The sequence below is a fragment of the Eschrichtius robustus genome, chromosome 20 (genome assembly GCF_028021215.1).
Source record: "Eschrichtius robustus isolate mEscRob2 chromosome 20, mEscRob2.pri, whole genome shotgun sequence".
In the NCBI taxonomy this organism is placed as follows: Eukaryota; Metazoa; Chordata; class Mammalia; order Artiodactyla; family Eschrichtiidae; genus Eschrichtius; species Eschrichtius robustus.
Window position 1 is genome coordinate 24,509,087 of NC_090843.1, and position 14,339 is coordinate 24,523,425.

Sequence of the window (14,339 nt, forward strand, 5' to 3'; positions counted from 1 at the left end):
CAGAGGTTAGGAAGAGTTCATAAGGGTTTAAGCATAAGTAAGCTTTCATACAAGTATGAAGGCTTCCTACTTCGACCACAGCCCTCTTGGATTCAGGGATCCAAGTCTCAAAGTCCAGCCTCCTTAGGAATCACAGAAAGTCCACAGAAATACTGCAGAGTGCTTCTTGTCCAAGTGGCCTATTTTACAAAGAAACCAAGGTCCAGAGAGGTTGAGGGACTTGCCTAAAGCCGTACTGGTCGGGCTGGGCTTGCTTTCCTGTCATCTAACTCCCAAACTGAGAAATACATGCATGCCAATGAGATTCACAGAACATGATTCCTAAGGTAGAAAAACAGCTTGTTTATTTCGGAAAGGAGAGGCCCCTGGCAGGATTATTGGTTCCTGTCATTTATCAGGACACTCCTCTAGCAAGGCCCCTTTAAGAGATGAAATTACATCCTGTACTTTGGTTTGATCAGGGGGGAAACAAAAGCAGTCCTTTATCCCAACACTCAGCGTTATCATGGATGGGTCTGTCAACTCAACCAGAGCAGCCCCAGCTTGCTTTAAGCAGTTGCCTCTGCCAGAACGGTCTTCCTCCTACTCTCCAGACAAGGCTCTAAACTGTGGGTCTTGGGGTCATTGTAGCAATGTGCAAAGCCATTGTTACATAAGTACTTTCTGTCTCATAACTCATTAGCACCAGGCTGTGGGTAAGAATTTTCTTACGCGACCGACCTCATTTAACTCTCACGACAACACTATTTACACATAACAAAAGTCTCAAGTTTAACTTAGTCCCAAAGCTACCAGCTAGAAAGTGGTTCTTTTGAACTCAGATCTGTCTGGCTCCAAAGTCTTTGTCTGTAGATTGAATAAATAAATAATGTGGGAGATGTTAGGAGGGCTTCATACGCAGGGTTCAAAAGAGTTCAAGCATAAGCAAGAGTTTATATCAATACAAGTATACGGCCTTCATCCTTCAAACCACAGACCTATCATTGGAGGAATCAGGCTCAAATTCCAGCTTCTTTAGGAAGTCTTACCTAATCCCATTCCCACCTATCAGATTCTTCCCTGCTTTGATTGACACTCTCCTGGTATAGCATCCTTACTGCCTTGAATCAGTGGGTCTATGATCCTCCCCTGCAGATCCCTTTTTGGCAAAGAAGCCACTGGAAACAAGTTCATTCATCCTTGTATCCCCCACTGCACCCTCTACAGTAGATTGCATACCTACTGTGTGCAAGGCAGGAGAGGTAACTAAAACCGATGTGTACCAGTCAGTCACTGATTACAATGTCCCAATTTATAGTTTATTTTCTATTATTACATTTAGACTGGAGTAGTGAGTAAGGATATCATTACCAAATCCCTTGTTAATCATCTTTGGTAGATTATGGGAAGGGTCTATTTTTCTATTGTGATTTCTACCCAAAACACTTCCTAGCTTAATATAATCCCCTCATATAGGGACATCATTTTAGTTTCCAATACTGGTCCCACCTGATTATAGGCATCCCCCTGGAGGGTGGTCCATGAAGCCCACTCATGCCCTTGCACCAACCATCAGCACTGAGTCACTGGAGCCCCCGCTCTGAGGGTCACATCTGATTCTGAGAGGCTTGAGCCACGGCTCTCTCTGTCTTTCCCAGCTCTGAGTGCTCCCAACACCCTGGGTGCAGCTGCCTCACTGGCAGCCCCAAGCCAGCGTTAGAGGTCTGAAGGAAGCCTGCTTATTGGAGGTTCATCAGGAATCAGCACTGGATTCTGCCTTCCTAGGCTCCCTGAAGCTCCAAACTAGACCACCTGCCTTCCCTGGGGATGGGGTTATGTGGACAAGGGGAAGGGGTTGGTGGTTCAGGAGGTCTGTAGAGCAATGGACAGCTTCTTCTTTCCTTCTGGGGAAAAGGCTGTGGACAGCCCTGACTTTGATGGATAGCGGAATGTCCAGAAGATCCAGGGGCTAGATTTAGGGCTGGGCAGAGGCTGACACCTTGGTAACTGGCCAGAAGAGAGAACCAGGTGCAATAAAGAGGCCACTGAGGAGGAAATCCTCTCCTACCTTCAAATCACTTGAAATTCCTACCCAGACCCCATTTGGAGGTTCTCAGGTACCAACTCTGCCCCAAAGCAAAGGCTGAGAAGAGCAAGCCTTTGTCAATCCAGCATGTAGGTAGCATTAGTGACAAACTCCACACAGGCTCCAAGGTTAGGTAACACACTCAAGGTCACGCAGCAGGTAGGTGGAGGGCTATAACCCAAAGCAGTCTGGCTTCAAAGTTCTTGCTTTTTCTTAACAGGCAGAACTGGGGATCTGACAGGTTAACAGGCATGGGGTGTTTGTCAGCAAGAAAGCAGGCTGTATGTGACAAGGTCAGAAAGAGCAGAGGACAGAAGTCCAGGAGCTTTCCACACCATGGCACCCGGAACACTGAGTAGTGATCATCTTGACTTATCTTCTCCCTCACTAGACTACAAGTTCCCGGAGGGCTGCGTTTTCTGGCTTTCATAACCACAATACCCACCCCGTGCTTGACGTGTCGGTGACGTTCTCAGGAATATCTGTTGAATGCTTGAGACTCTTGAGGGTTTCTTAAGGACAAAGTAGGAGCAAAATCAGGTCAAACCACCATAGTCAGTAAGTAAGGCCTCAAGCACAAGGGCGTGGCAGGAATGGGAGGGAATTAGGCCAAATGCTCAGGAAATCTTTCTCTGGACACATGGATCTCCTCCTGACAGAGTCAGAATTTCTCTGAGGCCTGGTGCCCCTACTCTGTGATTGTAGGCCTGTAGCAGGTAAGAGACCTGCTTTGTTTACACATAAAAAGTCAAAGGTCAGGGGACTTCCCTGGTGGGGAAACGGTGAGAACGGTTTTCTTCATCAGAATCCCATCTGCTGACCTGCCATGAGCCACTGGGTTTTCCCAGAAAATTAAGCCTAGTGATCTGAAAGCACTGCATGCTTTCTATCTTCAGAAACCAGCAAGTTCAAAACGTTGTGATCTTGGAGTTCTAGCCAAAGAGGAAGAGTTTGCATCTCCCTCCAACTTCATTCCTTTTTTTTTTCTTTCTTTTTTTTTTAACCGAGCAGTTCTCTCAGAGAACTTCCGGGTTTTCGTCACTTTTCCATGTCCAGGCCTACACTCCACCTGGTATCCAAAACCGTGTCCTGACCCCAGACCTAGTACCTGGCCTAGCTGGCTGGCAGGGCAGGCTCAGTGGTGCCCAGGCCTCCCCCTGCTGGGTGCTGAAGATGAAAGCCACCACTGATAACATCAGCGGGAGCCCAGCTCTGCTTAATCAACACACTTTCACATCTGTAATCTTACAGGGAGGTAACATTACTTACTGTGTTGCTGTAGAGGCAGCAAAACTACTGGAAACTCACATCCTCCACCTGCCAGCCCCCATCCCACCCTCTGCATTGAGGACAGAAGAAAACAGACCCGGTAAGTAGCAAGGAGCCAAGCGGTGTTTGTCAGCAGCTGATGAGGAGAGGGGAGACTGCTGAGCTTAGTGGCCTAGGGTTGTCAACACCGGGTGGAAGATCCTCAAGTTTATCCCTGCAAGGGGTCCAGCTCAGAGGCAGTGTCCTGGGGACAGAGTACAGGCCTTGCCCCTGCCCCTCCCCCTCGGGGCAGACTGCTAAAGGCTCCCACTTCTGGCCATCAGTGTGCCCGCGAATGGACGAACCTAAAGTCCCAGACCAGAGCCCAGAGTCAGTGCAGGGTCCCTGCCAGCCACCAGCCGCAGCCCCGGTCTGCGTGGGCCAGGCCAGCATTTCCTGTTGCCTAGGTGCCAGGTGCAGGGTACCTACTCTCCCGCGTGTGCCGCCCGGAGGTGGGGCAGCCGCAGGCCTCCCAGCCCGAGCGCGATCGGCCCCCAGAGAGGTTCCGCAGGACCCCCAAGATCCCCTCCGGGGGACGGGGCCCGTCCCTCTCCTCCCAGGCCGCGTACCTGAGGGGACGGACGCCCCACAACCCCACTTCCTGCCAAACCCGGGAGAGGCCGACCCGGGCCCCCAGCACCCCCGGGCTCCGGGCGCACAGCCTCCCGACGCGCAGCATCCCGACGTAGACAGCCTTGGCTCGCGACGCCCGCGTCCGGGCCCGAGTAAACTTTTAGTGTGCTGAGGCGGGGCGAGCGCGGAGCGGGCGCGGAGGCGGGAGGGTCGCCTCTGCCTATGGGTTGCGGAGGACTAGGTGCCGGGCGGGGCGAGGCCTGAGAGGCTTGGAGGAAGAGAAAGCGCGCGGGTGACCTTCCCCTGGACCCGCCGCCCTCCCCCTCCCACCCTCTTAAAATGGCCCTGGTTTCCTTCTGGATCCGACGTCCCCGGCCCGCAGCCCAAGGCAGGTCTCCCTTCCCAACCACCAGGGGCTTGGGTTTGGGGGCGCAAGAGCGTGTTGATTTTGTAGAGGGGGAGCCAGCGGCGCGGCGCGGCGACACCAGACGCGGCCATCCCCCGAGCCGTGTTGGCGCGCGTGTCACGTGCTGCCCCCACCCCCACCGCGGGTTGCCGGCCAGAGGCCAGGGAAGCCCGCGCGAAGCGCCCCCAACCATGCCGGCTGGAGCAGAGAGCCCGCGGGGGAGGGGAGGCAGCTGGGACAAAGCGTGGCGCGGCCGAGACCGCTGCGGCCCGAGTACTGGGTGAAGACAGACGTCAGCTTCAGAAGGGACTCCATTAACAAATGGAGGGGACCCCCACGTCCCAAGCGTCAGCCTCCCATCCCTCCCCCGGACTTCAGCCTTGACCTGCAGTGCACCCTAAGGTGGCCTCAGGCGTTGGAACCTGTCCACCACCCCCACCCCCGCGCCCCAGGCACAATTCCTGAGGCTGAGGAGTGAATGAAAAGTAAACCTCTCTCTCTCCAGACCCTCCCTGTGGTCCCCTGAGGCCCAGGGGTGGTTGCAGGATGGAGAGAAGGTGACTGCCCATCTCTGGACCTAGCTAGGAAAAGAGGCACTGGACAGCAGTGTGGCACATGTGCCAGGTCCGCAGTGTCTCGATGTAGCCATGGCCCTTCTTCCAGAGGAGAAGGGGGAGAGCAATACGGGAAAGACCCTGGCAGGGTGGCCTCCCCTCTCCTGACCCAGAGGCAGTGATACACACTGGGCCAGGAAGAAGGGGTGGCTGAGGGCGGGGCTTGGCCTGAGAAGATCTTCGCCTTTATCTGGGAGTTTTGGCTCAACCGCGGTTGTGAGAAGGAGACAGTGCTGCTCCTCTTCATGATCCTGAGAGTGACCTCGATCCTCTGAAACCCTGGCTCCTGGGGAGGGTCCCCACACTTCAGTTGTGTGGGGGTGGGACAGGAAGGAAGACAGAGGAGCACAGATTATAAGAAGCTGGGTTTGCAAGGGCCTGTGCCTTCCTAACAGACTAGCTCGCAGACTCTGATAGCCCAGCCCAGGGAATGTGGGGCGCACGGGAGTATCCCAAGTCTGGGAACCAAGCCCTGCTTGGCAGGCTCGGCTACTAGCTTGCTGGGTGACCCTGGGTAAGTCATTTCTCCTCTCTGGGCCTGTGAAGTGAGGAGTGGATACTGATCTTGCAGGCCCTTGCACTTTCCTTGCTAGTTTGAAGATCCTGGAGGGGAAGGGTGGGATGAGTTCCTCCCTGAACTTTGCTCCAGACTCAGCTTTCCACAAACTGGGCTTTCCTGACTTCTCAGACATAGATATTGTGGAATCACAGCCACCAGTTTCAAGATATCTCCCCCATGCCAGGCTCTTCATGCCAAGCTCTTCAAGGACGTTATCTCTGCCCTCACAATCAACCTGCAAGGAACAGGCATGCCTTGGAATGTGTCTCTGTTTTTATGGATAAAGAAACTGAGACCCAAAGCGGTTCAGCTACTTGCCCAAGGTCAAGGTGGGCTCAGTGAACACAGGCCAAGGCTCTGTCTATACTCAGTTTGTGGCTTTGGGCAAGTCACTGGGCCTTTCCAGCCTCAATCATCTTTAAAATGGGAATAATACTAGCCTCACACAGAGGGCTGGGGTAATCACTGAGTACAGTAGCACAGAACTGGTACTCGACCAGTTTTCAGTGATGGTTAGTTTCTTTTTCCATCCTCTTCTTCCTCCTGTGTCTACACTCTGAGACCTTCCTCTGCGTTAGGTATTACAAACCTTTTTTTTTTTTTTCTTTTTTTTTTTTAGTAAGAAGAATTACTTTTCATCTCTGCAAAGCCTTGAGAGCTGTGGTAGGCACTGGTTCCAAGGAAGGTGAGGACGGCTGGGAGAAAGACAAATGGAAATGCCTGATGTGAGAGTTCCTGAGTCCGGGTAGCAGATCATGGTGACCAGAATTCTTGGGTCACTTTGAGGGATTAGGTAGCTGGGCACATTGGCCATCCATGCCCTCCAGCTTTCCTCCCTCATCCGTCAACCAACTCAGTTCCTCATAGCTCCCCAAGGGGCTTTCTGCCTGATCCGAGCATATCTGCTTGTGCTGCACATGACTTGCATGATTTATGGCCCCTGTGATTTTGCTCATGCCTTTGGCTACCCCGAGAAAACCCTTAGGCCTTCCCCTTTGCCAATTTCCTTCCCTTCCTGTGCTTCAAAACCAGTCTCATACTGTAAACATCATTTATTGATTTTTCAAAAACTTCTTAGCATCAACCTATGAAAAAGTCCAGAAGACTTAACTGAAGTTAGGGAACAGAATGTAAATGCTACAAACCTTGGAAGTCACACTTGACAGTAGTGTTGAGAGGTAAGGGACAGGAGATGAGAGTGGAGGCAGATACTCTTACCTTACAGATTAAGGTGTCAAGAGATCCTGTTTATTGATGATGGAACATGAAATAAAGGAATGTGTCATTTAAAGTTACAAAGCAACCAGTGTATGTACAAAAATAGCAATAAAACTATATTAGAAGGACATGAGGGGGAAAGATGGGAGTGCGAATCCTTGCCTTTTAAACAGAAAATCAAGAAATGTCTGAATAAGTATATTGTTTAGAGGTAAATAACAGAAGATAAAACAGAAACAGTTAAAGTAATTCAAATGGTTCCCTTTGGACTTTTTTTTTTTTTTCTGGCGTTTCTATAACTTTATTTGACAATCAGCAGTTAGTTCTCATCCACATTAACTGTCTGCAGATTTTTGAAAGTGGTGACACGTAAATTCGTAAATTGGTAACCAACGTATAGAGCTTGTTTGGTGAATCTTCATCTTTATTATGTTTTCTGGACAACCGCACACGGATACGGTATGGGACATTCCTTATTCCTTTGGCCCAGACAGTTTTGTCGAGCCTAGTGTCAATGCGTGCATCTGGAGTGCCCATCTCCTTCATGGCAAATTTCCAGATTTCTTTGAGTGCCTGAGGGGCACGCTTCTTGAAACCCACTCCAGGGATGCGCTTGTGAACGTTGATAGTGTATACTCTGGTCACCACCTCGTTGATGGCTGACTGGCCCTTCTTCTTCTCGCTGCACTTTGCAGGAGCCATCCTGCCGGGCTGGGGATGGAAGGGATTCCCTTTGGACTTGAATAGACATTTCTCCAAAGAAGATGTATGAATGGCCCACAGACACATGAAAAGGTGCTCAACATCACTGGTCATTAGGGAAATACAAATCAAAACCACAATAAGTTACTACCTCACATGCTTTAGGATGGCTACTATCAAAAAAACAGAGAACAACAAGTGTTGGCGAAGATGTGGGGAAATTGGAACATTGTGCATTGCTGGGGGGAATGTAAAATGGTGCAGCGGCTGTGGAAAACAGTATGGCAGTTCCTCAAAAAATTAAGAACAATTACCACATGATCCAACAATTCCACTTCTGGGTATGCACCCAAAAGAATTGAAAGTAGGGACTTGAGTAGACATTTGTACATCAATGTTCATTGAAACATTATTCACAATAGCCAAAGGCAGAGACAACCCAAATGTCCATGGATGGATGGATGGATGGATGGATAAACAAGATGTGGTGTATACAACAGAATATTATTCAGCCTTATAAAGGAAGGAAATTCTGACTCACGCTACAAGGGTCAACCTTGTAGCAACATTTAAGGTATGCTAAGTATGATAAGGACAAATACTATATGATTTCACTTATATGAGGAATCTACAGTAGTCAAATTCATAGAGACAGGAAGTAGAATGATGGTTGCCAGGGGCTGCAGGGAGGGGGAATAGGGACTTATTGTTGTAGGGTACAGGATTTTAGTTTGGGAAGATGGAAAAATTCTGGAGATGGGTGGTGGTGATGGTTACAAACAATGTGAATGTACTACTACTTTTTGTTAAAAAGCCTTTTTCTTGTTTTATTTTCCTAAGATGGTGTACATGTTTTCTCTTAATAAATTTTTTTATTAACAGCCCAAGGGAGGCATCCTGACTAGTGCCACTGATCATTTACAGAGACTAGCATGTTTCATGAGGTTCTCAATGAGTGCCAAGGGGTTACATAGGCCTGCAGTCGGCCTCGGAGTCAGGTCTGGGAAGAATCCAGCTCTGCTGCTTTTCCTCTCAATGACCCTGAGCAAAGTTCTTTTCTCTGGTGTAATTTTTCAAAGCTCTCTGTTGTAAATGACTGTTTCCAAATAGTATATGAAAAATGTCTCTTTCAAAGAAATTTCTTCACTGTAAGTCTGAGAAGGGAGCTGTCTAATAAGAGATGCAGTAGTCATGAAGGAAAGGTGGGAAAAAAGACACTGCTGGCAGCCACATAAAGAAGAAAAAGGAGGATGAGGAAGGGAGTTTTAATTTTGAAAGAAGAGACGACAGTGACTTGATACATGATGCCTATACTCTGCCAATCAGATCCAGTAGCCAGTATCAAAAACAAAACAAACAAAAAAACAAGGCTGATAAAAATTGTTCTAAAAACGATGTTTCTGATTTTCAAGCTGAACGTGAAAATAAGGAACTCGTTCTGAACTGCTGTGTAAAGTAAAATTATTTGATCACAACTAATGATGGCAGACACAGACAGTCATGATCTTAAACAATCAGTATTTTCTTGCTGACAACTCAAAATTGAAAAAACACAAGAAACTGCAATCTCAGCAGCTGCCAAAAGTTGTGAAAGCCTTGCTTTCATAAAGAGTGTAGTACAAAAATCTTTCTTTAGACGATGTAATTTTAAACTTTTCTTGGGTCAAAGTCAAGAGCTAAAGTCATCTGTCAAGACTTGAATAAGACCCAGTGTTATCAGACCAAATCTAATTTATCTTCCTTTACTCAATCATTGGTTCAACAGACATTCCCTGAGTGCCCACGAGGTACCAGGCACAAGGCTGGGCTCTCAGGCTGCAGATATGAATAAGACAGGTGTCTGCTCTCAGGGAGCTCACTGTCTAGTAGAGAACACTAACCCTGAGACTGATGGGGGCATGTGGTGTGGCCAGTGCCATGGGAGAAGGGGGACAGGGGATAGGCACCTACCCTAGGTGTGTCACCGAAGGTCTCTTAGAGGTCTGAGCTGAGTGAGTAGTGTATTAGTTTCCTAACACTGCTGGAAAAAATTACACAAGTTTAATGGTTTAAAACAACAGAAATTTATTCTCTTACAGCTCTGGAGGCCAGAAGTCTGAACTGAGTCTTATGGGACTAAAATCAAGGTGTTTGCAGGGCTAGTGCTTTCCAGAGGCTCTGGAGAGAATTGTTCCTTGTTGCTTCCCGCTTCTGGTGGCTCCAGGCATCACACTCATCTCTGCCTCCTTGGTCACATTGCCTCCTCCTCTTCTATGTCCAATCTCCCTCTGCCTTTCTTATAAGGACACTTGTGATTACATTTAGGGCCCACATGGTTAATCCTAAAAAATCTCTCCATCGCAAGCTCTTTAATTTGATTACATCTGAAAAGTCCCTTTTGCCATATAAGGTAACATATTCACAGCTTCCAGGGATTAGGACATGGATGACTTTGGGAGCCATTATGCAGCCCACCCCAGACAGGATTGGGAGGGGAAACTGTGGACGGCCAATGGGATGCTTATAGGGGGAGAATATATAAATGGGAGTGTGGAGAAAGTATACGTGAAGGCAGGGAGCACATACATTCTGGAAGTTACTAGTATTGTTATGGGAGTGCTTTTTTGGGAGTAGTGGGAGGCAAGGCAGGGCCTTAGGAGAGAGGCAGGCAAAGTGTATAATGATTACGGATTTTATTTCCAGCATGCCCCCTTAGCTGGCAGGTGGTATGTGGTAGGTACTCAATATATTTTGGGATATTTGAGTCAAATGAATGACTCAAACAAGTTATATTCTTAGAATGCCTACTATATATTTGTTGGAGGTATAAATAGAAAAAGAATCTCCATTTGGTGGTATTCAAACTCTATGACCAATAAGTGAGGCCTTTCAAGGCCTAGGCAGTATGTCAGGATGCTTCCAGATGCTGGTACCATGACCTAAGCTAATCCATCTTGCCACTCTGCCACTCTCAGTGTACAGAAAATGTCTTCTTCCCTGATGGTCTCACCATGGCAGTTCCAGGCATCACACACAGACAGAATCAGCAGAGAAGCATAGCAGCCTTTGATTAGGAAGGAAAGCCTTTCTCTTGAGCTCCCCAGCAAACTCCCTGGGGTTCAATCATTGTTATCCCTGCCAACATTTCTAATGCAACCAGGGCATGGGGTAGCCATAGGGCATCAGTGGAAAGAGCTCACTTTTGGTCAGGGGGATCAGGCAAGTATTTCTGGAGGAGGTGGCATCTAGACTGTGCCTTGAAGGATGAAAAGGATGGTGACAGTGGAGAGGGAGGAAAGGGCATTCTAAGCTGAATGGCATGAACAAAGAGGAGGAGGTCGAAACATACAAGAGTTGATTGGTGGGTTTCCCTGGTGGCGCAGTGGTTGAGAATCTGCCTGCCAATGCAGGGGACACGGGTTCGAGCCCTGGTCTGGGAAGATCCCACATGCCGCGGAGCAACTAGGCCCGTGAGCCACAATTACTGAGCCTGCGCGTCTGGAGCCTGTGCTCCGCAACAAGAGAGGCCGCGATAGTGAGAGGCCCGCGCACCGCGATGAAGAGTGGCCCCCGCTTGCCGCAACTAGAGAAAGCCCTCGCACAGAAACGAAGACCCAACACAGCCAAAAATAAATAAATAAATAAAAGTTAAAAAAAAAAAAGGGCTTCCCTGGTGGCGCAGTGGATAAGAATCTGCCTGCCAATGCAGGGGACACGGGTTCGATCCCTGGTCTGGGAAGATCCCACCTGCCGCGGAGCAACAAAGCCCGTGCGCCACAACTACTGAGCCTGCGCTCTAGAGCTCGGGAGCCGCAACTACTGAAGCCCGCGCGCCTAGAGCCCGTGCTCCGCAACAAGAGAAGCCACCGCAATGAGAAGCCCACGCACCACAAGGAAGAGTAGCGCCCGCTCTCTGCAACTAGAGAAAGCCCGCGCGCAGCAATGAAGACCCAATGCAGCCAAAAATAAATAAATAAGTAAATAAATAAAAATTAAAGAAAAAAAAGAGTTGATTGGTTTTACAGGAATTATTTTTTAAAGTGCCTTCTAGGGACTGAGAACTTTGTGTATTTTTTCCCATTTAATCCTTATTCAAAATACAGCTTCCTCTATAGGTGGAAATTTATGATTGAGGAAATCCAGGATTGGAGAGATTCTGTGATGTGTCCAAGGTTGGCAGAACCAGCACTTGATCTCAAGTTGTCTCCAGCCTACGGTGATTTTATTCATTCATTCATTGTTTATTTATATTAAACTTTTCTACATTATAATTTATTACAAAATTATAATACATGTGCCTTGTAACCGATGTTCAAGGTAAGCAAGGTTAAAAGTGTGGGTATTCCATACCTTTCCCAAGCTCTTATACACATATAGACATATGTAAATGTTTCTTCACCTCTCCCTTTATGTATTTTTTTTCCAAAAAATGAAATCATCCTGGAAAATTGATGAAATCTGAATAAGGTCCATAGATTGATAATAGTATTGATCAGTATTAACTTGTTGAGTTTTATAACTATCCTGCGGTTATATAAGAGTTTTACTTGTACTTGGGAGAGACACACTGTTGTATTTATGGATGAAAGGATATCATGTCTGCAACACGCTCTTAAATAGTTCAGAAATATGTATATATTTCTGTAGTAAAATGTTAACAGTTGGGAAATTTGGGTGAAGGGTATCCAGGAATTCTTCCTTCTATCCTTGCAACTTTTCTTGAAGTCTGAAATAAGGTCAAAATTTTAAATTTTTTAAAAATGAGATCATGCCATGCATCTTACTCAGTGACTTGCATTTTTTCTTGAGCATATACAACAAACATTTTTTTTCCAGGTCAATACATGTAGTTCGGGCTTCCCTGGTGGCGCAGTGGTTAAGAATCCGCCTGCCAATGCAGGGGACACGGGTTCGAGCCCTGGTCCCAGAAGATCCCACATGCCGCGGAGCAGCTGGGCCCGTGAGCCACAATTACTGAGCCTGCGCGTCTGGAGCCTGTGCTCTGCAACAAGAGAGGCCGCGATGGTGAGAGGCCCGCGCACGGCGATGAAGAGTGGCCCCCACTTGCCACAACTGGAGAAAGCCCTCGCACAGAAACGAAGATCCAACACAGCCATAAATAAATAAATAAATAAAATTTAAAAGAGATAAGCAAAACATAAAAAAAAAAAAAATACATGTAGTTCTATGCATTCTCTTTAATGGCTGCATAATGTTCCACAGTGAGGTTCCATTGTGTAAATACATTCTAATTTGTTCAACTACTCCCCTTTTGATGGATTTGACTTTAAATACAATGTTAATTATATATTAAGGACTCCTGTAAGTTTGTATCTGTTTCCACACTCTCTACGTTGTTCCATTGATAACTGCCCATGACAATGCTATACTGTTTTGAGTTTTCTTATAAAATCAAATATCTGGTTGGACCGGACCCTCATGGCTATTTTTTAATTTCATGAAGTGTTCTTGGCAATTCTCATACACTTACCCTCCCATATGAATTAGATTTTTTCCATCTTTTTTTTTTTTAAAATTATGCCATCTACTCATAAGGTTGTTGTAATAATTAGTATTTTTTTTTTATAGCTACTTTATTTATTTATTTATTTATTATTTTTATTTTTGGCTGTGTTGGGTCTTCGGTTCGTGCGAGGGCTTTCTCTAGTTGCGGCAAGCGGGGGCCACTCTTCATCGCGGTGCGCGGGCCTCTCACTATCGCGGCCCCTCCCGTTGCGGGGCACAGGCTCCAGACGCGCAGGCTCAGTAGTTGTGGCTCACGGGCCCAGCTGCTCCGTGGCATGTGGGATCTTCCCAGACCAGGGCTCGAACCCGTGTCCCCTGCATTAGCAGGCAGATTCTCAACCACTGCGCCACCAGGGAAGCCCAGATTTTTTCCATCTTATATGCATTTTAAGATCACTTTTACCTAGTTCTAAAAACAAAACAAAAATCTTTTTGGGATTTCTAATTGCGATTACTTTAAATTTGAAGTTTACTTTGGGACAGACTCATTTATAGGAACATGGTTTATCTCTCTACATGTGGAAGTATTTAAAGCAAATTTATGTAAATAAATAAGCTATATATACAGAGATCATGTGCCTTAAAAAAGCTCTTTGGGGCCTTTTTCAAGGACTCTCTGAGTCTGACTTTTTTTCAGTCCACCTCTGGCTGTGGGTTGAAGCATGAAAGGGGCCAACTGCCCTCAGAAAGGTTGACGTCACTGCATAGTGCCATTCAGCTCTTTCCTGCATGTATTTCTCTGTGGGTCCTTGACACACTTTCCCATTTTATTATCCCCATTCGACAGAAGGCGAAACAGAAGCTTGGAGTGCTGGATCAACTTGCCAGGATCGCACTGGACCTAGCAGTGGCAGCGCTGGCCTGATGCCCAAGGTTTTTCCAGGAAGCTGCCGCCTCCTGTCCTGGTCCTGAGCTTTGTCTTCTCAAGGGCTATGCTACCTGTGTTCTCTTTGGCAGCTGCTCAAACAACCTCAATATCCTGACACAAGGTGGCACTTCGTTTGAGGAGCTGCAGCGCAGGGCTGGTCTATCGTTCCAGAGGAAAAAGCTGTCAACAGATAACAGGCTTCACTTTCTCATGAAGCTGTGGTTTTCCAGCCTCAGGGAGTGAAAAAATCTTTCTCAAAGTGAAGAGCTGCTGTCAATTCCTCACTCTGCTGCCCTGCTTCCCTGGGCTGCATCTCTGCCTGTCTGAACCTGACCCATTCTTCAAAGCCCAACTTAAATGCCACTTCCTCCATGGAGCCTTTTCTGATTTTTTCCTTCCTCCCAGGCTCCTCCTCCCTGCCATGCTGGGTATGACCCACCTTCTTCCAAATACACTCATTTGCTGTGACTGTCCTTAAAGAGTTAAATAGTTGACTTCTCTGAGCCTTAATTACTTCCTTT

General features: G+C 47.4%; 1 protein-coding gene and 1 pseudogene across 4 annotated transcripts in view; both read right to left on the reverse strand.

The window, feature by feature from the left end:
- The window catches only part of ACSF2 (acyl-CoA synthetase family member 2), a 29,527-nt gene extending 25,385 nt beyond the window's left edge, over positions 1–4,142 (reverse strand). For 2 of the 4 annotated variants that reach the window (XM_068531852.1, XM_068531850.1), the window contains exon 1: positions 3,943–4,002. Coding sequence is in view for 2 of the 4 variants with exons in the window: in XM_068531848.1 (XP_068387949.1) it covers positions 3,943–4,052 (110 nt within the window). In the remaining 2 variants the exon portion in view is untranslated. Of the gene's footprint in view, positions 1–3,942 lie in introns of all 4 variants that reach the window. The other 2 variants (XM_068531848.1, XM_068531849.1) reach the window with 2 other exon arrangements.
- Positions 4,143–7,062: 2,920 nt separating this feature from the next.
- On the reverse strand, positions 7,063–7,445 carry LOC137755095 (large ribosomal subunit protein eL31-like; annotated as a pseudogene).
- Between the last annotated feature and the right edge of the window lie 6,894 nt (positions 7,446–14,339).